At 40.4% G+C, this 25,283-nt stretch overlaps 1 protein-coding gene across 9 annotated transcripts in view; it reads right to left on the reverse strand.

The window, feature by feature from the left end:
- The window catches only part of LOC140916749 (integrator complex subunit 6-like), a 54,027-nt gene continuing 28,744 nt past the window's right edge, over nucleotides 1-25,283 (reverse strand). For 4 of the 9 annotated variants that reach the window (XM_073358475.1, XM_073358474.1, XM_073358478.1 and 1 more), the window contains 13 exons: nucleotides 24,614-24,777; nucleotides 23,061-23,213; nucleotides 20,715-20,847; nucleotides 12,064-12,158; nucleotides 11,207-11,317; nucleotides 9,419-9,634; nucleotides 8,807-8,930; nucleotides 8,040-8,182; nucleotides 7,453-7,684; nucleotides 3,701-4,090; nucleotides 1,452-1,545; nucleotides 647-1,024; nucleotides 1-279 (listed from right to left, as the gene is read on the reverse strand). In XM_073358475.1, coding sequence (XP_073214576.1) covers nucleotides 925-1,024; nucleotides 1,452-1,545; nucleotides 3,701-4,090; nucleotides 7,453-7,684; nucleotides 8,040-8,182; nucleotides 8,807-8,930; nucleotides 9,419-9,634; nucleotides 11,207-11,317; nucleotides 12,064-12,158; nucleotides 20,715-20,847; nucleotides 23,061-23,213; nucleotides 24,614-24,777 — 1,955 coding nt within the window. In that variant the 3' untranslated portion in view covers nucleotides 1-279; nucleotides 647-924. Of the gene's footprint in view, nucleotides 280-646; nucleotides 1,025-1,451; nucleotides 1,546-3,700; nucleotides 4,091-6,632; nucleotides 7,014-7,452; nucleotides 7,685-8,039; nucleotides 8,183-8,806; nucleotides 8,931-9,418; nucleotides 9,635-11,206; nucleotides 11,318-12,063; nucleotides 12,159-20,455; nucleotides 20,537-20,714; nucleotides 20,848-23,060; nucleotides 23,214-24,613; nucleotides 24,778-25,283 lie in introns of those variants that run through there. The other 5 variants (XM_073358476.1, XM_073358479.1, XM_073358481.1 and 2 more) reach the window with 5 other exon arrangements.

Genomic DNA, 25,283 nt, shown 5'->3' on the forward strand with positions numbered 1-25,283 from the left:
TTATTAAAAATTAATAAATGGTTTATTTTATATATATACACGTGTTCCAAAAATTCTTTTTGTACAATTAAAATATCAAATTAGTGATCTGGTAACAATACTGTTCAAAATAATCTCTTTTGTATGAACATTAAAATACACGTTTTAAAAGCGTTTCCTTTTAGTGCTTCCAAAGCACAGCGTGTGCCAAGGCCACCTGAAGAATCTCCGTCCTCCTCACAGGATGAAAGAGAACTGAAGTCGGGGACCTGGGAAGCCTCAGGTGCACTTTCATAATGTCTGTAGACAAAACAGAAGAGAGTCTGAGGTAGATTGTTTAGTGACCATCAGGTGGTAACAGTCACAGGGCTGTCTTTAGCTTTCATTAACACAGAATAGCAGTTTCTTTACTCTGATTCAATCTACACTGAAACTCAAGTTTATAGGCATGGCTATCAGTTCCTGGGAACACGACCCTTGTCTCTGTGGTGGCAACATGCAATATTACCACGTGGGTGTTTTTGGGAGGTTTTTGAACACACAGGATCTTTCCAAAAAGAGTGCAGACAGTGTGCATGTTTGACAGGCCCCATTTTTAATGCAACCTGCTGCCTACAGCACGTAAATGTCTATAATGACAATGTTCAAATGAGTAAATTCTCATCACCTGCAGGAGGGGCAGCAATGGTTATTTTCTTCAGCCTGTTGAGCGAATAGCACCCTCCACAGGAAAAAAGCCACACCTTTCATAGCAAATCCTTAAGGTTATAGCCCAGCTTCTGCCGACAGAGGTTCTTAAAGTTAAAGCTCCACTGCTTCTTCTCAGACTCTGACAGTAAAATCACTTGACTGCCAAGATGGTGAGGGCATCAGCCACGTCTTCCTTCATTCTTCTGTGGCACAGCAAACTCATCCCTGATCCGTGTGTCTTTTGCCGGTACACTGTTATCTACTGTGGACATGATTAACTCTGTTGGGTAGACTGCTGAACTCTATTTCCTCTAGTATTCTCTCTAAGTGTTGTATTAAGACCCGTTTTTTAAACCTAAGAAAGAGAGGGGGAGTAATTTAATTTTGGTTCAGCTCATATTAATTTTTTCCTTCCAAAATACAGTGACTTTCATATTAGTCACCCATTCAACATACAAATCACATTTCCAGAGCATCTCTGCATCTTCAGTCAGACATCTATTTTATATTTCTGACCTCATTATAGTACTTTAAATTAGAGATGGGCTCAAACTCAAACCCTGTTTCTTCAAGGACCCATTTCTACATTTTAAAAATCTACAGCACTACAGAGCTATGTAATCAATATTTTTTATGGAGTTACTTATTTTCTAAAAACAAAGTTCATTAAACGACCAATATTTTGGAATAGAAAAAAACAAGATAATATTCTTGGAAAAGTTTTGATTTTACTGCCATGTTCAATAAAAAAAATTAATCTGGGTTTTATATTCTATACAAACCTTGCTGCTTCCTTGATAGCAAATTCAATGAAATATTTCTGAACTTCCATAGGTCCTTGCACTTCCTCAAGAAGAGTGAAGATTTTTTCATAATCTAAAATAATCCAAACAGTTGTGTCAATCAAGAGTGCAGATTTAAGAAACTAATCTTTCAAATGTGACTTCAATAAAGATCATCATCCAAGAGAAGAAATGAGACTCATAACTTCGCACTTCTGCTATGTCTGAAAATATATGCAAGACTAAAGACAGAACAGTATTTTGTGTGCAGAAAGCGTTTGATAGCAAAAATTTAAAAGCTACTGAAGTACTGGTTGACTTCTAGTGCTGCACCTGAGAAGCTGACTTCCACTGGCTGTCACTGGGAAAAGTAGGATCCTGCAGTAAACTGGCCTGTTCTCACTTTATACACCACAAACTGTGCACATATGCCCAACTGCCAATGAGCTTCAACGCTAAATTGGAAAGGCCATCTCTGGGAGCACGTTTAAGATTAGACTTGTGCAGGCGAGTTAAGATTCTTCCTTCAGAAGGTTCTCCATTTATGAATCATTTGCCATGTAACCAAAATTTATGAAAGCTATTTTAGCCATTGCATGAAAATCACATGGCAGAACTGTGTAGCAGCTAGATTAGATCAGAAGTGAAACCAAAGACATCTTCCCTACTATTTAGCCATATTACAAAGCTACATATTTTGGCATGATTAACAGATCCAGAACTAGAACAGCAGAGGAATTACAAGTTGGGACCAGGGTGCATTGGCAGAGTCACAAGTAAACAGGCTTCTACAGCCTACCAACCTGACCCATGATTGGTTTAAGCCATTGCTACTGGTCTTTTCACTTTCATGAGTACTTCATGAGCTCTAAGGTAAGAAGTTTTGGCAGAAGATTCATCATATATTAATATATGGTTTTAATCTAAGTCACCATTTACCGTGTGTAGCTTTGGTAACAGTATGATTAGACTGGCATCCTCCACCAAACAGGAAGCAAAGAAAACCCTGACTCAGCTACTCAGGTTCAATTTATTTTATATGTTAAAGATGGACTGAAATGCTTTTAAAAGCAAAAGGTTGCTTAAGATCTTACATCATTAACAGAATAAACATGTGTAACTTTTTGTGTGGCAGAAACCTCAATTTGCATAAGTGACAAAAAGACCCATTGAAAAATCCTCAGTTTGAGGAATTAGTAAGCAAACAATTACCAGAACCCAAGAATACTGCATTAAAGAGTCCTCTGTTATTTTAAATTACTGTATTTATCATAATTCACAACATATTAGTAAAAGGTTCTGCCGCATAATTTGGAGAGGTAATTCATTCTTAGTCAACTACAGCAGCATCCTGCTATTCAATCTTTGAAAAGTGGGAAGAGTACAAGTGTGTGAGAATCATAAGATATGCAGATCAGTGAAGTTCTATTGTTAACTTCAAATATACTATTCAAGTGCTTTTACCTCCAAGACGTAAGCTCTGGAGCTGTTTTTGTCCTGCAAGGACAGCATAACCACAATCATCAAAAGAGGAGAGAGTTGCTTTTCCTCATAGGATTTTGGTGTTGGGGATATCACTAAATTTTTCATGGAAGCAGAACTATGAACTCAGCTCCTAGTAGATTTGTAAGATTCAAATCACTTCTTTTTAAGTCTATCCTTGTACTCCATTAATGATCTTAAAGTCTTTTCATGTTTAATTTAAAAAAAACAAAAACAAAACACATTTCACTTCACCATCAACTGTAGGGTTCCAATTATGGAACATTCCAAAACATGTGCTAGTTACATATGCCTTCCCCTTCGGGACAAAAGATTGAAGAATATGGGACATATTGCAGCAAAAGTGCATCATGCATACACAAATGTAGCACAGCACAACAAAATGTCAGACTTCATATGTTCAAATAACTCAGTCCATTTTTCTTGAAGTATGTCTTAGATGTGGAATTACGTAGTTTCAAAAATGTAATTAGTGCTAGATAAAATGGCATGCTTTAAAGGTGCTGCACCTTAAGTGTTCTGCTCCCATTAAATTCCATTCAACGTCCAACAATGTTAGGAAGTGTTTTCTCCACCACTACCACCCTTACGCCCTAATTCATTTATTCAACAGTCCAAGAAAGCCCTCCCAAAAATCACCGTTTATGCAGCAATTCCAAATCTAAGGGTATAAAACTGTATGTACTCTAAAGTAATGAATTCTATTTTTTAAGTAGACCATACCAAGATAGACATTTGAAACTTACTTCTTCCAGGTTTGCGAACCTCCTTCATCACTTTTATTTTGACATCAGCATTGTTTCCTTCCAACATAGTATGTGTTATTTGCAATGAGTTTGGCACAGTCCCAGAAGTGGACTCCACTACCATTTTTTGGTCATCAACAGGCATGCTGTAATTTAGAGGTCCTCTAACAAGTGCATTGGTGGCAGATTTATGATCAAGTCCATCTTCACTTAAGCAATTGAATTCATCAGGCAAAGAGTCCAAGTCATTCGGTAGCAGATCATCTACCATAGCAGCAGGGATTGATGGAACCATTTGTGTAGACAATCCGTCAATTTGTTTGTCTAGTGACTGACAATTTTCGGCCTTCTTCCCTCCATTAGCATCTTGAACTACACTGCTGTTGGCATCTGTAAGTTAAATTATGCATCATAATCAGTTCATAATTAGCATTAAAAGCACCTACAGGAGATAGCATTTAAAACAAGAAATGGAAAGGATCTCTTTGGTCATCTAGTCTTATTTCCTTCACAGTGCAGCACTGTCCCAACATTGTCCTTTAAAAGGCTAGGAGTTTGTCTACATGTTAGGGTGAGGAAAACACGGTGTGAATGTACAGCACACTGGCCAGCTGTGTGGACCCTGTGACTTATTCAGTAAAAGTTCTGTAGTGCACTTTGATGTACTCCCTTAAGTAGCTGTGTAGACAAGCCCTAACTCAAAAGCAGTGGTTCCCGAACTGTGGGAAGTGACCCCCTGGGGGGGGGAGGGCGCAGAGGAATATGGAGCGGGGAGGGGGGGAGCATGGTGCGACCCAGGCCAGCCCCCACAGGGGCGGGGAGGGAGCACCACGCAGCCCCACTCTGCCACCAGCTTTGCTCTGGCCCCAGATCCCAGCTCTGCTCCCAGCTGCGGCTCAGGGCACAAGGAAGGGGTGGAGGCATGTGGACGGGGTGGGCAGAGTAAGGTAAAAAGCTTGGGGATCACTGCTCTGAAGTGATGGAATTTCCAGCACTCCCCTTGGGAGACTATTCTACCATTTTACTCATCTCATGGGTTCAGAGATTCCAAGGCCAGAAGGCCACGTAATCATCTAGTCCAGGTGGCACCAACTCTTGGGAGGGGGGGGAGGGAGGGAGAGAGAGATGATGTTTAGGTTGGATATTAGGAAAAACTTTTTCACTAGGAGGGTGGCGAAATACTGGAATGCATTACCTAGGGAGGTGGTGGAATCTCCTTCCTTAGATATTTTTAAGGTCAGGCTTGACAAAGCCCTGGCTGGGATGATTTAGTTGGGGATTGGTCCTGATTTGAGCAGGGGGCTAGACTAGATGACCTCCTGAGGTCCCTTCCAACCCTGATATTCTATAATTCTATGACGTTTGATAAATGGTTAATTACTCTCACCATTAAAAAAGTACATCTTATTTCCAGTCTGAATTTGTCTAGCTTCAACTTCCAGCGACTGGATTGTGTTAGACCTTTCTCTGCTAGAGTGAAGTGCCCATTGTTACATACTGAAGTGCCAATCGATACAGACTGAAATCAAGTCACCCCTTAATTGGGTTAAGCAAAATAGATTGAGCTCTTTGAGTCAATCTAAAGGCAGGTTTTCTCATCCTTTAAATCACTCTCATGGCTCTTCTCTGAGCCCTCTCCAATTTATCAACATCCTACTTGAATTGTGGGTACCAGAATTGGACACAATATTCCAGCAATGGTTGTACCAGTGCCAAATAGAGAAAATAATCTCTATTCCTTGCTCTCAAGAAGTGCCTCCGCCACTCCTTCAAGACTGTAAGCTCTTTGAGGCAGGGACCATTTTTAGTTCTGTATTTGTACAGCACCTAGCACAGGGGTGGGCAAACTACGGCCCACAGGCCGTGTCCGGCCTGTCAGGCCTTTTAATCTGGCCCTTGAGCTCCAGCTGGGGAGCAGAGTCAGGGGTTTGTCCTGCTCCGGTGCTCCAGACAGGGAGTGGGGTCGGGGGCTTGCCGTGTGGCTCCCGGAAGCAGTGGCATGTCCCCCTTCCAGCTCCTACGGGTAGGGGCAGCCAGGGGTTTTCCGCACATTGCCCCCGCCCCAAGCGCTGCCCCCCGCAGTTCCCATTGGCTGGGAACCGTGGCCAATGGAAGCTATATGGGTGGCACCTGCGTACGGGGCAGCGCACAGAGCTGCACGGCTCACGCAGTGCTTCCACGTAGGAGCCATAAGGGGGCATGCCACTGCTTCTGGGAGCTTTGGGCGTGGCGCCTGCAGACGAGGCAGCACTGAGAGCCACCTAGCCATGCCTCTGCATAGGAGGCAGAGCGGGGACATGCTGCTGCTTCTGGGAGCTGCTTGAGGTAAGTGCCGCCAGGAGCCTGAGCCCCTTGCACGCCCCCAACCCCCTGCCCCAGCCCTGATCCCCCTCCCGCCCTCTGAATCCCTCAGTCCCAGCCCAGAGCACCCTCCTATACCCCAAACCCCTCATATCTCCAGCCTCACCCCAGAGCCCATCCCGTGAGCCAGAGCCCGCACCAACCCCCCCAACCCCCCGCAGCCCAGCCCAGAGCCCCCTCCCACCCCTTGAACTCCTCATTTCTGGCCTGCACTCCCAGCCAGAGCCCCCATCCCGCCCACACTCCAACCCTCAATTTTGTGAGTATTCATGGCCTGCCATACAATTGCTATACCCAGATGTGGCCTTCAGGCCAAAAAGTTTGCCGACCCCTGATCTAGCACCATGGATCTCTTAGGTGCCATAATAATAAATAAATACTTCGCCCTAAATTTCCCAATTTTATCTCCATAAAAGTATTCCTCCCCCTATTTGCTGTTTACACTCTCCTTGGTGATTTGTTCCTCCTTCCCCTTAAGAGTCACTTAGACAAGCATGCACATATAATTTTAGTCTTTCCTCAAATCAATTCCTCAGAATAAATCTTCTCTACAGAGTAATGATCTGCAAGCTAATACATCACAATAGCATCTTGGGACCATTACAAAGGTATCAAACTTTAAATTGTACTTTCTATCTTCAGATCTTAGATGTCAGGAAAGAAGGAACACCGAATAAACAAATTAGTAGCCATCTGATGTCAAAAGAACAGACCTGGCCATTCTGAGGTTCCCCAATCTAAGTATACTTTGAATGTCACCAACATTCATACATTTTAAGGCCAGAAGGGACTATTATAAACTAGTCTGCCCTCCTATACAACGCAGGCCATATAATTTCACCCAGTAATTCCTGTATCAAGCTCATAACTTCTGGCTAAACTAGAGCACGTCTTTTAGAAAGACAGCAAGCAGTTTTCTTCTGTCTCAGCATGCTCAGCAGAAACGATAAAGCTGGAAGAAAAATATCATTTTTCATTAGGAAATTAACGCTCATTTTCACTGGTTTAGTTTTCATCCAAGTTTCCTATGAATTTTGTTTTGTTTCTTTTCCAAATGAAAAAGTTAAACCACAAATTTAACTGAAGAAAGGTTGTTTGATTTTCCATTAGAAATTTTTCTGCACCAAAATTTGTTTTTCATTAAAAGCTATTTTTCATCAAAACTGCTTTAACAAAAAGATTTTGACCAGCTCTAATGATAGCCAACTTATTTACACCAGCAGAGGACAAACTAAAATCTTCTCACTGAAATTAATTAAAACAAACACTTGTAAAAATGATGACATAACCCTTCTCCCCCTTTTACAAACTCATTTAGGTAGCCAATGGTTTCTTGCACTGGTACTTTCATCTGTAACCCAGGCAGGGTTCTGAACTGCAGTTCAGTGTACCTTTGTGACCTGGGATGGCTCTGAGATTAGGATAAGACGGTGATCCTGAAGGAGAGGGTGGTCCTTTCCCACCAACATGATTAGTTATAACAGGCGGTGACTGTGGTCTTCTCAACAGTGGCGACATACTGCGTCTTCTCTTTAGCGATGCTGGAGTGTTGGGGTCTCCTGGACGCTTAATTTTGTTCTGAGGCCCAGCGACAAATTCATCTGCTTCATCAATCATCATACCCTGAAAAGAGACCAGAAAGTTCTATTTGAAATAGAGATTTTTCACTGATATAACTAGAGTAAGCCTCCTCAACTCAGCTGGCTTTTAGTTGTCTGAAAACACAATGCCAACATGTCTAATATAAGGTGCAGTGTTTCAAATGCACACCAGCTTAGAATGGAAAGCACTTACAAATGCAACATGAGCCTTTGTATCTAATTCTCTCAGACAACATACTTAGAGAATGAGAATGGTTCTGAAGTTGAAGGAATGACTCCACTCTCCACTGAACTGTCTGAAAATGTTATGGAGCCTGCCATATCATGTACTGGTGAAAAATAGCTACAAATAAAGCAGGAATGTTGCTCCTCCCTACCTTCTTATCCTGTTTGAAAGGATTGCCAAATGTATGAAGCCTTTTCGGTTGGTCTGGATCAATCTCCCGAAGGGGAGAAGGCATCATCTTCAGGTATTCCTGGTAATTTCCCATTTGAGCAACTGGAACGCTGTGAAGGCAGTCTACAGTGGAACAGCATAGCATTACTTAGTCTATTTTAAAACCAAGATGATGTAAAGAACATACACATTTTAAATTGCTAGCGTTAACTCTTATGTATTCTTATGGGGCACTACGGGGCTGATGATTGATATGGCGCACTAGGAATGATATGGCTGTCAGAGAGCTACATTTATTACTTGATTTGGACAGAAGGGATGAAGAGAAATAATTCAAATAACTTTTATCCCAACCTCATCCTTTCCAGCCCCCACTGTGACGTGCCCTGAGCACCAGCTTTAAGGAGGGCTGCGGTAGGCAAATTGGAAATAGCATGCCCATCCCAGCCTCAGGCACTGACACACAAAAAAAAAAAAAACCAAAAGAAAAACAACACACTTCTTTGCCACAGAGCTCTCCCTGAAGCCTGTGTTTAAAATTTAAAGCAAGCACTGAATTCTCCTCCAGGTTAAAAGCCGAAGTATCCCTTTTGAATCCACTCCCCAGCAAGAAGACAGGTGTTCTGAACAGCATCCGAGTGACCCAGCACACCATGCACAGACAGACACGTCTGGAGCACAACGACTCACTTCAGCATAACCCCAGTGCAGTTGTTCACTGTTAGCAAGAGAAAGGTAACTATTTACCTTCATCCTGTCCAAGGATAAGCTTGTGTGTTTTCAGCAGGTTGGTTCTCATTCTAGTTAGCTGATCTAAAAGACTGCGACGAGGAATATCATAAGCATTTCTGAATGCCTGTGGCTTCAAATCCTAGTTTTAAACAAAGCATATACATTTCAATTAAGCCAACCATTTTCATCTACAGAGAGAACATACAGTGGAGGATTTTAACTATGTATAAAAATTATGAAGTATGACTTCTTCATAGATGGATAGAATGTACTCTCATACGCTGCTCACTTTAGCGATCTCTACAGGACACATTTCAGCTCTCTCACTAGCGCTCTCAGCTCCACTGAACTAACCACCATGAAAACTCCGGAACCACCAGATGTATCTTTCTGCAAAGACTGTCACTTTAAGATGATTAGTCTTTGTTCATTTATACTTTCAAAACAGACCCACAAAGCATCTGCAGAAAAACATTATCTATTTTTCTATCCACATGTATGCCTAAATTGTGATATCAGTAACTTCTTAATTCCTTTTACTATAAACAGAAGTTTTTAAGAGCAATTACTTTATGTGAGAGACAAGCACAAGGAGACAATTGACATGCACACCCACAGTATGTTTACCTTGTTTAAGAGTCCTATATGGAAGCCAGCAAATTCTTTAACATTCATTTCAGCCAGTCTCAATGGAGAGTCACCAGTGATCCCCTGTAGCAGCTGCTTAAAATCCCTGCTATGAACCAGGGAGAGGCCACTGGAGTGATTTTTCACTTTAATTCCAGTCTCTTGTGGCACTTTCTTACCCACCGAACCTATTATCCTCTCCGACTCAATTTTTGTCTAAAACAGAATTACATGGTGTTAGAGAAAATCAATAAGTATAAAATTCTCAGTTACTTTAAGAGGTCAACAGAGTTATAGTTTGACTCCCAACTGCTCGAGGAATTGAGAATTACATGTCCAGAGAGAGTCAGTTTCTAGGCAACCATGCCCCACTATGCCAACACAGAAAATTTCTGCTTTTAGCTAGTGCTACGGGAGTAGCGGGGTTACAAAACACTACTAGTTTTGCTGAAAGTCCAGCAGCAACAAAAAGGAAGGAATTAACTGAGGCATTTTTCTTTAAGGGAAAAATCTGAGTTGAAGTCAGAACACATTGTGATACTAGTATTTAAGATAGCAGAATTATCCTGCCTCAAAAACTATATGGTTTCAGACTTTTGGGGTTGCTTGACAACTTATTTTAAGTAAAGTTCACTATACAGGGACAAGAAGACTGAAAAAAATCATAATTCCATCATAATTCATTAAGAGTTCTTCCCTAATTTTAAAGGACAAAGCAAGTACACAGCATCTCAGACATTAGCTACCTTTATTCCAATGTCAATATAATGCACATTTTTATCTGAGTCATCTGTTGTGATTTCTGTGAACATTACAATAATATCCTCAAGCCATTCTGATCCTATACACCAAGTACATAATAAGAATTTGTATAAACCCTCATAAAAAATTCACCAGATGATTGAACATTCGCTAGATGTAAATACATGTGAGAAACCTGCTTGTAACTGTTCGTTTTTTGAGGTGGAGGGGTTTTTGTTATATTTAAAACTGCATTACTTCCCCAACACTGACCATAGGTTTTTAAATTACCTATTGCTAAATAATCTGATACTATTAGAAGAATACCAAAAGATGCTGAGTAACAGCTCACTCTATTGGACAATGGGAAGATAAAGGGCCTCTCAGAGAAGGGGACTGGGGAGCAAGACATCACAGGGAAAGTGTTTTCTCCGTGCTGAACTTTCAAGAAAGAACTGAAGATACAGATTTGCTTTGCTTAGTGTTCTGTCTCTCTCTCTCTCTCTCTCACTCACACACACGATGGGAATGGGGCTGAATGGGGAGGGGGAAGGGGGGGAAGCCAGATGATCCTGCCTCTTGTAAAATTCTTCTTTTAATATTAACTTTCAGACAAGAGCGCTATTCCGTATGGCCAAACTTTAAACATTTTAGTAATGCACATCCAGAATAGACACTTACGGCCTCAGTCTCCAATGGAGGCATAGTTTAAAGTGGCTAAGAACAAGCAACTTATTTTAGCCAGAGTGAATATTAGTAGTAGAAATACCAAGTCTAGTTGGCAACAGTCTTTAGAGCAGAAATCAAACAGGTGCTTTAAAAGGTAGCTGGAAAAAAAACCAAAAACCTCTCCTTCCCATCCCACTCTACTACATATAGAAGCCACACTGACTGGCTCCAAAACGGTTCAGGGGTTCATCCATATAGCTATAGAGAAAGTATGATACAACACCGGAAAACCCCATAGAGATTAACTGATTTATAATCTGACCACAAACTAAATAATAATCAATGCACTTCTAATTGCAAAGGTTTTATCAATACTACCTGTTGGCTGAGTTTTTTAAGGTAAGAGATAACACTGTAACTAAGTCCACAATCTAAATTATCTGATATCAGATTTGGAGCTCCCATCATCCTTAGGGCTTTCTTTAATGGCTATAAGGAAAACAAAATACACAACATTAAGAGAATAAATCTTAAAAAAAAAGTTTTAAAAAATAAAGTATAGGGAACTAGGGCACTTGGTTTAGTGCTCTAGCTTTTTGCTTTTCGAAACTAGAATTCAAGTCTATTCAAGTAACATGTGTGATGAGTTCGGTGGTCTAGCTAGCTTCCAGTAGGCTTTATGCCACATTACCAGCATACCATGCAATATGGCACCACGGGCACTTTTCACTCAAAGGCTCAGTACTAGAATAGCCGGGATGATGCAAGTCCACATAGAGGTGCATTGCCCAAGCTACGTACAAAAGCTTATGTTGTGTACACCCTCATCTGTCTGGTCGGGCCAGTTCTGTTGGTATCACTTTCTTGAGGACTAGGAATTCACACACATTAATAACTGTAAACAGTAATCTGCACACTCTTTAACTACAAAGGTAGTCTAATATTCACTTTTGACAAAGCAATTTAATCTAAAGTACATTTTCAGATTGGCACAATTTTGCAATAGAGATTTAAAATTAATCTTAAAATGTTTACTGTTGCTAGTAGCACAGAACAAGTTTGGGAATTTAAAAAAAAAAAAAAAAGTACTATCCTTTACACACACGCAAAGCAAACACAAAAGGTTTACTAACTAAAGGTTCATAGTTAGTGCTCAAAATTTAGGAAAAATGGGACAAAGAGTCCCGTTACCAGCCACCAATACTTCTACAAATGAAATATGAAAAAATACATACCAATAAGTAGTAAGGAGGCATTGTTTTTAAATAGCTGTCAAAAGCCTGTCGCCACTTCAGATTTGGCTTAAGCTTGTGAACCTTAAACAAGTCATCTGTAACAGAGAAAACAAGATTTGATTACACAGCCCCAACACTAACTTTTTGAACAACACTGCAATAAGTCAGTTTTCCTGGGGGAGTTTTCCAGGGGGCTTCCCCACAACAATTGCCCTTAATCTTAGATTCAAAGGGTTTGCATCCCCCATACTAGCTATGGTTTTGACACCGGAAACCATGCCTGGTATTATTACAGCAACCTTACAGTGGATATGATCTCACAAGCAAACTAAACAGGACTGTTTAAATACTGCACACAACTATCAACTGGAGGAAGGGAGAAAATATATGCATCACAGCAGTTTTATCTTCCTCAGGCTCTTTATCAGAATTCCTCAATAAAAGTAAGGATTCCCCATAACAGATCAAACCAATCCACATTAACCATGGCTGTTTCTCATATTTCAAGAAGCTTTCATGCATCTGATCTATACTAAAAGTTCAATCTTGACTTGTGATAAACTGAAAGATATGGAATTGTGGCTACATATCAGAGCAGGAGCAAGCCCTACGACATATTTATTTGCTGTACTGCTGGACAGGTTATAATTTGTAATCGCTATCTCCAAACATTTGCTATTGAAGGGTACGTAGAGTTCAAAATTCTTGTGCTGTTCTGGATTAGTCCATATACTGCATTATCATTTCCTGTCCTTCCACTTTATCAATGTGTGATTTCATAATCTCTGCTCAGCAGGGCTGCAGAACACTGGCAGAAAGGAAGCTAGAGAGTTTGGAGGAGATGGGGAACGGACATCCAGTAGGAGGTTGGGCAGGGCTACAGGGACATGTACAGGAGAAGGTTGTAAGAAGAAAAGACATGGCAGGGAAAGCGTTTTCTCCTTACTGAACTTTCAGGAAGATCTATCTGAAGAGGCAGATTTTACTTGCTCAGTGCTCTACATAAATGGAACAGATGTTTCAACATTTTCTATCTTCTCACACTCAAGCCCATCTTAACTACAGGTATTTTCCAATCTAAATGAATTCTGTATCAAACAAAAAAATACCCCACTACAGCTGCTTTAGTTACTCTATTTTCTGGCCTGAAGCAAATGGAGCGAGTGTTTCCAAGGCGTTAAAGCTCCCTTTTAATCTGAACACATTTAATAATTGGCAGTATTATCTAATTAGATCTGTGAGAACTTCTTATGCTTGGATATCTGATTTATTACAAATACAAAACAATCCTTTTTTGTTATATTGCAAAGAAGCCTGTTAATGTTTATATGTACTTAATTATTTCATAGTGATATTCTGATGTTTCAAATAAACTTAACCATACCGTTCTTTTATATGAACTCAATGTCCTGGTGGTATGCAAGTTATGAAAACAAGAGATTGTTTCAGGAGTTGCTGTCTGCAGTACAGATGTCACTATATATTTTATTGCATATGCACACACACAGCTAAATTAATGAAGAGACAAAAAAACTGAAGCAGCATTCAGTGTTGTGACATCAAAGTTGTAGTGTGAAACATCGGCCACAATAAGCCAATGATATATTTTATTACTGGTTTAGTTCCTTTCTATAAAGGAGGCTATTTTAGAATATAAAGTACATGTAGCTTAATGGTGTAACCGTTCATAAATAGTATGATTAATATTTACAATATGCATTGGCTCAACTAGTTATGGGTACCCATACTAGCGCATGTTTGCAATCTGAGAATTTTGATGTTTGGATACCAGAGTTGCAAAATGCTGTTTCAACAAGATTGTGTGAAATGTAAACAGAGCTTTGACACAGACATTTAAGAGTAGCTGCAGAACCTTCATTCTGTTTACACTCAGGGCCTCGCAGACAGGGTTGCCAACAACAGTGCAGAGTGGACAGCCAGTGTAACAATTCCTACCCTCCAAATGAGAAAGAAAATGGCTACAAGTTTCAGGCAGGACATAAGAGTTGGTCTCTATTCCTCCCTTCCCCTTAGATTTCAAGGAAGGACAGGGCAGGGTAAATCAGTTACAAGAGAAAGTTCCAACATCTGAGTTAAATTAATTGTTTTGGCCTTTATCTTAGACCAATTTAAGGCAAGAAGAGTTCCAATATAATTAGTTTGTTCATAATTGTGATAAGGGGAGAAGTAAGCTCTGGGCTGCTAATAACACCATCCTGGCTACTATGGATGTAGAAGCCCTCTACACCAACATTCCACACAAAGATGGACTACAAGCCGTCAAGAACACTATCCCCGATAATGTCACGGCTAACCTGGTGGCTGAACTTTGTGACTTTGTCCTTACCCATAACTATTTCACATTTGGGGACAATGTATACCTTCAGATCAGCGGCACTGCTATGGGTACCCGCATGGCCCCACAGTATGCCAACATTTTTATGGCTGATTTAGAACAACGCTTCCTCAGCTCTCGTCCCCTAAAGCCCCTACTCTACTTGCGCTATATTGATGACATCTTCATCATCTGGACCCATGGAAAAGAAGCCCTTGAGGAATTCCACCATGATTTCAACAATTTCCATCCCACCACCAACCTCAGCCTGGTCCAGTCCACACAAGAGATCCACTTCCTGGACACTACAGTGCTAATAAACAATGGCCACATAAACACCACCCTATACCGTAAACCTACTGACCGCTATTCCTACCTGCATGCCTCCAGCTTTCACCCTGACCACACCACACGATCCATCGTCTACAGCCAAGCTCTGCGATACAACCGCATTTGCTCCAACCCCTCAGACAGAGACAAACACCTACAAGATCTCTGTCAAGCTTTCTTACAACTACAATACCCACCTGCAGAAGTAAAGAAACAGATTGATAGAGCCAGAAGAGTTCCCAGAAGTTACCTACTACAGGACAGGCCTAACAAAGAAAATAACAGAACGCCACTAGCCGTCACCTTCAGCCCCCAACTAAAACCCCTCCAACGCATTATTAAGGATCTACAACCTATCCTAAAGGATGACCCAACACTCTCACAAGTCTTGGGAGACAGGCCAGTCCTTGCCTACAGACAGCCCCGCAACCTGAAGCAAATACTCACCAACAACCACATACCACACAACAGAACCACTAACCCAGGAACTTATCCTTGCAACAAAGCCCGTTGCCAATTGTGCCCACATATCTATTCAGGGGACACCATCACAGGGCCTAATAACATCAGCCACACTATCAGAGGCTCGTTCACCTGCACATCCACCAATGTGATCTATGCCATCATGTGCCAGCAATGCCCCTCTGCCATGTACATTGGTCAAACTGGACAGTCTCTACGTAAAAGAATAAATGGACACAAATCAGATGTCAAGAATTATAACATTCATAAACCAGTCGGAGAACACTTCAATCTCTCTGGTCACGCAATCACAGACATGAAGGTCGCTATCTTAAAACAAAAAAACTTCAAATCCAGACTCCAGCGAGAAACTGCTGAATTGGAATTCATTTGCAAATTGGATACTATTAATTTAGGCTTAAATAGAGACTGGGAGTGGCTAAGTCATTATGCAAGGTAGCCTGTTTCCTCTTGTTTTTTCCTACCCCCCCCCCCCCAGATGTTCTGGTTTAACTTGGATTTAAACCTGGAGAATGGTCAGTTTAGATGAGCTATTACCAGCAGGAGAGTGAGTTTGTGTGTGTATGGGGGTGGGGGGGATGTGAGAAAACCTTGATCTATGCAGGAAATAGCCCGACTTGATTATGTAAAGAGTTGTCACTTTGGATGGGCTAGCACCAGCAGGAGAGTGAATTTGTGTGGGGGGGTGGAGGGTGAGAAAACCTGGATTTGTGCTGGAAATGGCCCACCTGTTGATCACTTTAGATAAGCTATTACCAGCAGGACAGTGGGGTGGGAGGAGGTATTGTTTCATGATTTCTGTGTGTATATAAAGTCTGCTGCAGTTTCCACGGAAAACATCTGATGAAGTGAGCTGTAGCTCACGAAAGCTCATGCTCAAATAAATTGGTTAGTCTCTAAGGTGCCACAAGTACTCCTTTTCTTTTTGCGAATACAGACTAACACGGCTGTTCCTCTAAAAATTCATGACAATTTTGCTGGTGTGAAATTATCTGAATTTCTACAAGCTCATATTTCAAGCCAGTAGTTACAGCTTGTAAGCCTCTGAAACGTACTCTGCCATGGTGCTCGGTCAGGGCAGTATGCCAGTCTCTATGTAAAGAAACTTCACATCAATTTAGTTATACCATTCCTTTCATAAAAGGATACTGTCAAGCACTTAAGGGTCACAATTTAAGATTTATTATCAACAAAAAGATTTTAAGCCAACCCTATTCATCATATTTGTTTTAAAGATATGTCACATTTGTCTTCAGCTATTCTCCTGCAGACAGTGGGCCAGAACCTGCAGAATGCTGAATACCCTCTGTTTTCTGAGTCAGTGGGATCTGAGAGCACTGAATATTTTACAAGAGGGGCTTAGAACCTTAGGATGGGTTCACATGTTTGCAAGCTAATACTATAATAATTCGAGAGACCCAAGTGTGACTAGGGACTGACTGCAAACATAGATGAAACTGACCAGTCTGTTTTCTTTACCAGCTTTAGACAAGGTTTAAAAAACAAAACACCCAACCCAGCAAATGGTGAATAGCAAATTAGAAAATTTTAAAATTCTGTGTTAGTAACAGATCAGGAAGCTGGTTTACTTTTAACTCAAGAACGTGGCAAAAAAAGTCAACACAGTTTTAATTATACAGTAGGATCCCAATTATCTGGGCAGCCTGTGTGACAGCAAGTTTGTTCCGATAACAAGTTTGCATAATCTGAAGTTAATATAAAAATGTTTTAACAGATTAATTAATGTAAAAAGGAAAAACACTGCATCCATTATTAGTCTGTTACATTCTGTTCAATTACACCTGTGAAAGCGTGACTTTGTTCCCCTCTAGCGACTAATCTATGTATAGACAATTATGCGCCTTTTACTGCCTTCGAGCTAATGGACATAGTCCTTTAGTTTATGCAGTAGAGGCTCATGATTTTACATCCAAAGATCATGGCATGCTCATCCCCACAGACAGTCCAGTCAAGGGCACTGTTATATAAGTATGGAATAATCCATCATAGAGGTGCTCCCTATTCCCATTAGTGTAAAAGCAGTATCTGACTGTGATACTATGCAAGAACAGTTCATTTAGCTTGCAGGGGGAGAAAAGGGCAAGTTTTGGATTTTCAAATATAAAATCACCTCTTGAAATTTCTCAAAAAGTCTGTGGGAGCATCATCTGAGCTGGTCCAAGTCACAGGCTCTCCACAGAAAACCTACATTTTCTAAACCACTCAGTTTCGAGTGCGTGTAAGCACAAACGTGGGGGTTGAATTGATTTCCTTCTGGCAAATTTTCTTATTATCTGCTATTTCCCCATTACCTCCAATGACTCTTCAGAAGAATATCCATGACCCTGTTCTCTCATCAAAGCTAGCCCTCCACATTAGTGCCTCAGTGACTAGGATCAGTCAGGAAAGAGAGTTGTTTAAATTGCTCAGCCAAGATAGCAGCCTAGATTTCATCAATATCCTTGATCTTTGCTGTGTTCCAATTTTAAATCCCTGGCTTCATTTATGCTTTATGGCTTTGGCTTTTCAATTAGCCTGCTCTTCTGCAGACATGGGACGAGATCTGTAAGTGCAATGGCGTTAATGATTCCATTTAAGAGATGGTGTTTCTTTGTTAGGAGAAGACATCTGGAAACTGGTGTAAGAAATTACCAAGAGAAACAGTTGCTAAGCATAGGTCAGTCATAGGATTAAAGTTCTGATGTATCAGAAAACATGACAATTCCATCCCCGGGCCCAATACATGTAATATCATGGTACAGCAGAGACCTATTCAGGAGCAGAAATACCTTCAGAGGCAGATTTTTTTATTTTATTGTCAGGTGAAACTTAGAGAAGCAACAGACGAGGATTGTGCTTGCTATTCTGGTGTTCTTCTGGTGCTCAGATTGGACAGCCTGCCAAGTTAGAACACTATGATTCTCTGGCATTCAGTACAAGGAGGAGGTAGAGTATGCATGTGCCAGATGCACTAGTACATCCCACATGGTCACTCTTTGGCTTTGTAAAAGCCAGGGTTTCCTTTTCTGAACCACAGACCAGAGTTTTGTCAGCCAGACACCAATACTATTAACTTGCCCAGATCAGACCATCACACTGGACTGTTTGGCTCCACTCTCCCATAAATGGCCACACCTTTCAGTTGCACCCACTGGTTCCCTGCAAAGCTTCAGATTCCTGAGTCCATGTCTTAAAATTGAGACAAACATCCCTTGCCACGAATAAGCCCCTATATATTGCCTATCATCAGGTGCAACTGAAGCATGCACACTCTTTAAGCTGGGGACCAGATATAGAATCCACATTTTGGCTCCTGAGAAGCAAAAAAAGATAAGCTGTCAAGTCTCTAACTGTGGTATGATTTTACATCTTCTAGTCATTGGTCCCAGCAATTCACTTCACCAACTTGGCAAAATCTTCCATTTTCTTTAGCGTTCTTAACACTGGTATTCACAGGCTTCCTCATGCCATACTTGCTCTGCCTCGTTTTCAGGCCTGTCTGCTGTGTTCCAGGATGTCAAATTAAAACCTTCCCTTACCCACCAATGGAACAGTGGGAATAAACGAATGCAAGAAAGAATAGTCTTGTAAGCAACTAACAACACTTAAAACACACAAGTTCTTGAAAACTTCTTGACAGACCAGGGGGCCAATAAATTAGATAGGGTGGTTATCTTCTTGTACGGTACAATTTTCTCCCCTCCCCGCAATCGTGGAAAAAAGGGAAGGGGGAAAATTTATCTGCATTCCACCCTGAGCATCAATGTTTGTCTCATTCCCCAGATGCAGAGCTCTTCCAACAGAATGGTGGACACAGAAAACATTAAAATAGCTCTTAGAGCAAGAGAAGTCGTGGGTGACTAGAGCAAGTTACTCTTCCTTCTCCCCTGTAGAACATCAAAACCCTGCTGATCAGAAAAAGGAAAGACTGGTTTATGCAATCAAACCAGTCTTCTTGCTGTTTTTTTAACTACAAAAACCCCACATATCAAAGATGTCAAGTATCTTTACAAGTGTCTTTGGAAAGATTTACGAGTGTACTGTCAGTTGGTAAGTATTTGGCAATTTCTCCCATTGATCTGAGGATATAAATTCAGCAAAAAAGGCTTCGTTTTAGGTTCATGCAGAATGGTCACGGAACCCAATTTCACCAAGCCTCCCATTCCATGGATGGAAGTGTTCAAAACAGCTCAAGATACATACACTGGATATGCCATCACTGTACCTCCGTGGTAAACATCCTGTTTACGACTCATGCATTTGAAAAGCCCCACCCTGTCGTTTAAACAGCACCATGCAGTTTAAATTTTACAGATAAGGTACACCACGTGCTTGAGGTAGTGAGCAGCAGAAGAGCACTGCACATGTTGCAGAGGCGCCTCTCGCACATTCCTGTTTCCCACACATAACGGGAAGACTTTTCACCTCTCAAAATAGGGTGGGGGAAGAAGTGGCAGATCAAAATGACTACACCAAGTTTATTTGTATCCACTGATGGCCTCAGCTGGACTAGCAGATCTGCAATAGAAGTGGCAGTTCATCTGATTTGGTAGCAACCAGCTCTCAGAAAGCGAGCGTTTTTAGACTGAACTGCAAGTCCTAGGTGTTGGAATCAATATCAGGCTGACATACAAGCCATGAGTTAATGTTTTCAACTAAGAGAAGTGCTGATTTGCTGGTGGATTATGATGAGGTGATAAGGTGTATTAGGAATATAAACAAACATTCTTGCACCTTTTTCTTGCCAGAATAATGTATGTGACTGTTCCATATAATACGAGAAATAATGTTTTAAAGTTCAATATTTCTTATCCTAAATCTTCACTGTTATTTTGTATAATTTTTAAAACACACTGGCTCTATAAATGAAAGAAACAATAGCACCTAGGAAGCAATTCCCTCTGCCATTAGCATTTTGCCATGGGAACCAAAGTCTTTACACTATAGCTATTACAGGACCTATTCATGCACCACTTCTCTCATATCATCTCGCCTGTGGAAAGCAAGCTCATCATGAAAATGAAACATTTCGTCCTCGAGGGGAAATGCTGGCTGCTTCGTTGCTCTAGACCTGCTTGCTGGTTGCTACTCTAAATTGCAGTAGTTGACTTCTCTCTCCCTAACACCCCTAAAAAGTCCTGCATCTGACCTTCCAGCCAAAAGTAGGATGCCACAAGAGCAACTGCAAAAAAAATGGAGATACCACAGCCTACATGAGGGAAAAGAATGGAGGTTGAAGCTTACTCCAGGTTAAGGAAGAGGCTACGTGTCTAGGAGGTGAACAGCATCAAACATGCACTGGAAGCAGGTAGCTCTCCTCCTCTGCTGGAGAGAAAAAAAAAGGGAGAGGGGGTATGAAAATCCTCTCCTCCCAAATTATATTTAAGAGTTTGCAACATTCTATACTCTCTGATCTCCATTATTTTAACCAATAAATTTAGGCAGCACATTAGCCAACCTTATTTTTATGCTGTTAAACTGTCCGATGTACTGTATTACCTACCTAGCAGAGGAAGTAAAGCAGGATAGTTGTAAGGCATCACAAAGAGGTTTACACAGGTTAAAGTAGTGCTTGCTTTTAAATACCCAAATGGATGGCCAAGTTCACTGTATTTTCCACTGTTACTCACAAATACCTGATAAAGAACATAAGAACACTGTTATATTTAAAACAAAACATTCTAAAAAGTTGCACATTTATCAGAATAAGTGCAATCTGATTTTTGACTCTTTTTAAAGAGGAGAAGGGGAAAACGCTAGAAAATTGCCGAGTTTGATTTTACCTGTGTACATACAACTGGACATGCACTTAGACTTGTAAATTACATACATTAGAGATGCAAAGATACTTAGTCATTTAGTCTATCCCGGCAGGGTGGGATTGCTCTCCAGAGCATATTTTCCAGTGATTTGTCGACAATATATTTAATTACTCAAGGGAAGTAATGGACGCTCCATTGCTTGACACCATTTAACAGGCTATACCTGATCTCTGTTGCAGGTAGATTTTTCTAATAATTTGATTTATAAAGTTATCTCCCTAAAACACATGCACAATTGATAAAAAGCCTGATTTTTCATTCTTCAATACATTGACACAAACTCTCAAACTAAGGAGATATTGCCAATTGTAAACATGAGAGTTAATCAGAGCATTAATCCTCAGAAGACTGATTATTAAGATACGAATTTCTCTTAAATTTGGAGGATGCCAATATTCTAGAGGTTGTAACCATGACGTGGAGTACTAAGTTTGAGAAACAGACACTCTCTATTAGTGGCAATATACAGAAGTACAAGAAAGTCCCATTTAGAATGTACTATTTACTCTTACAGGGACACAGTCAACAAAAATCACTTTTTTCTGCAGATTTGTCTACTGATGTTACAAGAAACACTTAAGGTTGTTGTAAATGAAAAAAAAAAAATCCACTATTTTTCCAGGTTTTTTAACTTTTGTGCATTCGACAGCACTTGGAGTATAGTTTGTCAAATAGTTCCCACTGTAATTAGTCATTTTCCCTCGTCTGAGTGGATCTTTCACACAACTTGGAAAAGAAAAGCAGTTTAAATAAACTAGAGAGATTCATTCACAAAATTTGTCAGGGGAACTGAGGGGCAGATGAGATAGCCAAGCATGCTTTAAAGCCATTATTTGGAATTCACTGGATTGACTGCATTCCCTCAGTTTTTTTCTAAGCAACACTGTGATTTATTTTACTGTTGGTTACATTTCAAAATTACTTTTACCATTTATTTGTAAGTTAGGGATTTTAACATCTCTCTGCACTTCCATGTGGTTTCCAAATTCTTTCTAGGTAATGAAATGGTCCCAAATTACCACAGTACCTCACGTATATTAAATGAATTCATCTTCACAACAGATCCCTGTGAGGGAGGAGAATCCCATTTACAGAGAGGGAACTAAAGCACACATAAATTAAGGACTTGTCTACACTACAGGGACTATAGTGGCATAGCTACAGCACCGCAGCTATGCCAGAATAACCCTGTAGCATAGATGCCGCCTACGCTCACACACAGGTTTTCCCTGCACAACAGTAGCTAGGTCAACAAAAGGCATTCATCCGTGGATCTAGCTGCATCAAACACTGAAGGTGAAGTCGGCATAGCTACAATACTCAAGGTGCACCAGAGCTATATCGTCCTAAATTCTAAGACCTGGTGTACACCAGTATCTCTCAACTTTTTATACCAGGGACTGGCTTTGCTGCCTTCCTGAACTGTGTCAGGCATCTCAGGGACCGGTGATGGTCCAGTCACCCATGTAGTTGCGCCACTGCAGCACTGTAAGTGTAGACAAGCCCTAAATGTAGACTGGGTCTAAGGGACTCGCCACAGGCCATGCAGAAGAAGCCTGTGACAAAGCCTCCACAGGACCAATCCAGTGCATTAAGCATGAGGTATGAATTGGACGGGAGAAGTTAAAACCACTACTTACCACACAGAACATTAGAATTTGTGTCACTTAAATAACATCTAAGAGTTCTAATAGAAATCAATAATCTCTTTCTTTTCCAACACGCAAAGGACAAGTTGCATTTCATCTGAGTGTGGAACCTGGGGGACACATTTGCCACTGAAATGCTATGACTTCAAAACAGAACTAAATGAATGGATGACGCCTGTAGTGGCATCACCTCTTCAAAGGCTTGAAAAATCTAGTCAGAATTGAAAGGCAATTGGCATCTTTACATATCTCCTCAACTCAACTTAGCAGAACAGTGTAACAGACATACCTCTTGCCTTCTTGCAGGTTTACACAGATTAACGTAGCACTGCCTAGGGATTCCTATTGACTTTATAATAATCAAATAAAGGCAAATACCTGCCAGCAGGCATGGGGAGACTTTCGTTCCAAGATGTACTGCGTTAAGGGCGAAGGTTCAAGTTCATATTTGTCAAAAGGAAGCTTGTCTATTACCATTGGCTCACAATCTACACAGGAGAACCTCACAACAGGATGAGCTGTGCGTGGCGGCTAAGAGAAGGAAGAAAAAAGATTCATGACTTAGAGTCCACCAACTGCCTGATGTTAAAGATAATCAGGTTAATTCTTTAATGCTAGTAACTGCCACCCAGAAATTTGCTTTTTTTTTTTTAAATTTAATATAGCTCCAATCTAAGGTACTATTTTAAAGTATTCCACTTTTGATACGTTCTTTTTAATAAATCAAATCAAGCTGTATTACTAAACACAGATGAATAAAATCATTTAGTAAACAAACAGCTGACATGCAGTAATGCACCTCCTCCCATACACACCCTTTATTCCTCACTAGCCTTCAACACTTAAAAAAACCAAGTTAATCATCAAGTTTTGACAATAGCAGAAGGTGAAATTCCTACCATGTGATCCAGATGAATCAAGATAATGGACTATTAACTAAATCATTCACAAGTTATTGAACAACATTGGCACACTATTCCCTCCTAACCCACAAAGGGGGGAAAAATGTAGTTAATATTAAAAAATTTTAAATATTTCAAGTCCTAAATCCCAGTCAATCCACAAAGTGCACAAATACATGATTTAAAGAAAACCTGAACTCTTTCTCTCAGCCTGCTGTTCACAGAAATCCGTGTTTGAGAGCATATCCGCTTGGCCAATACGATTGCTCAAAATGTTCCCTAGTGATTGATTTCCCACCCCCCAAGGAAAAACTAGCACCTTGAGCAAATCGCACAAGTGCAGAAACATAACGTGCCCACTTCGAAGAGATAGATCTATGAAAAAAAGGCTGCTAGATCAAGCCAATAACCAACAAAATGACTGTGTTTCAGAAAAGAGCAAGCACATGCTGCATGTTCCCACGATTTAGAAGATGCAATTATTTGCTTCCTTCCCTGCCACAATTTGCCCTGCTAGGAAGAGAAGAATCATATACATGGAGTCCTGCTACGTACCAGGAAGAGCGATTCCACAAAAAGGAACATCAAAAATGCACTACATCTTCTAACCCCCTTTGTTGAGATAGTTTAAGACTCCATGGCTCTACTTTCTACTCCCATTTTTAAAAAACACTTTAAATAATTTAGTTCAAAGTATAATTTTGACTCAATATTTTAAAAACTTCATTTCCACAGTCGCAAAATGCAAAGATATTGAATTAAAACTTGATTGATGCAATATTTAAAAACTATTAAAAGAACTAGTTTACTGAATGGAAAATTTATTGCAATAAACTTTCCGGATCCAGAAGTGATGTGGGATGCAATTTCTAGACTTGTCTTCACCAATCAGCATCATGGAGAGTCAATTCATTTTTTTTTTAGTGAAAGCCAGACCATAAGCAAGCCTGGGGTAATTTACTGTTCATTTAAGAGCTCTCTATCCGATCAGGAGATGTGGAATCCTTTTCTTTAGTTGGTTTTACTTACCAGAGTTGGTGAGTTCTGATCAGGCCAAAATGACTCTGGAATTGGCCAATGCCCAACAGGAACACCAGTTTTAGGGTTAGGTCGTACATAAATGAGTTTATGACAACTATGCCACGGTTGAGAAGCAAATGAATTGATGGGCCTGGGTGAATCAACAAGTCCATCTAAAATTTAAACAAAGCAAAAAAAAAATAAAATGAAAAATAAAAAGCTACATGGCATGCATTTGTTTCCCAGGAAGTTCTCTTATTAAACAACCAATGTCCCATTTCATTTGTTTCAAAGATGCCAATGTGTGTCTTAACATCAAGGCTGCACATCTACATCAGCATGTAAAATGGCATAATTTAAAGTCACTTTAAGAGCATGTTTGCCCACACTCTACAGTCCTGCTCCAGCTACACAGCAATTCAACTAAGTGCAGCACTGCTTGCTCAGCGTATTACACAAAATGAAGTTGGTTTAGACTCAGTATTAAGTACTTGCTTTAAAAATGGTACAGTATACAAGTCTAGAATCTCTGACACTGCCCTGGCTACAGAAACAGGTCACTGACATTTTATAGTCTCACTGAAGGTGATACAGTATACAGGGAATAATGTTAGTATTAGCTGAAATTAAATGGGAAAACTTCTCCAGGGAAAGACAAAATTTTTAGAGGTGTAAAATG

This window comes from Lepidochelys kempii, chromosome 9, assembly GCF_965140285.1.
Source record: "Lepidochelys kempii isolate rLepKem1 chromosome 9, rLepKem1.hap1, whole genome shotgun sequence".
Lineage (NCBI taxonomy): Eukaryota > Metazoa > Chordata > Testudines > Cheloniidae > Lepidochelys > Lepidochelys kempii.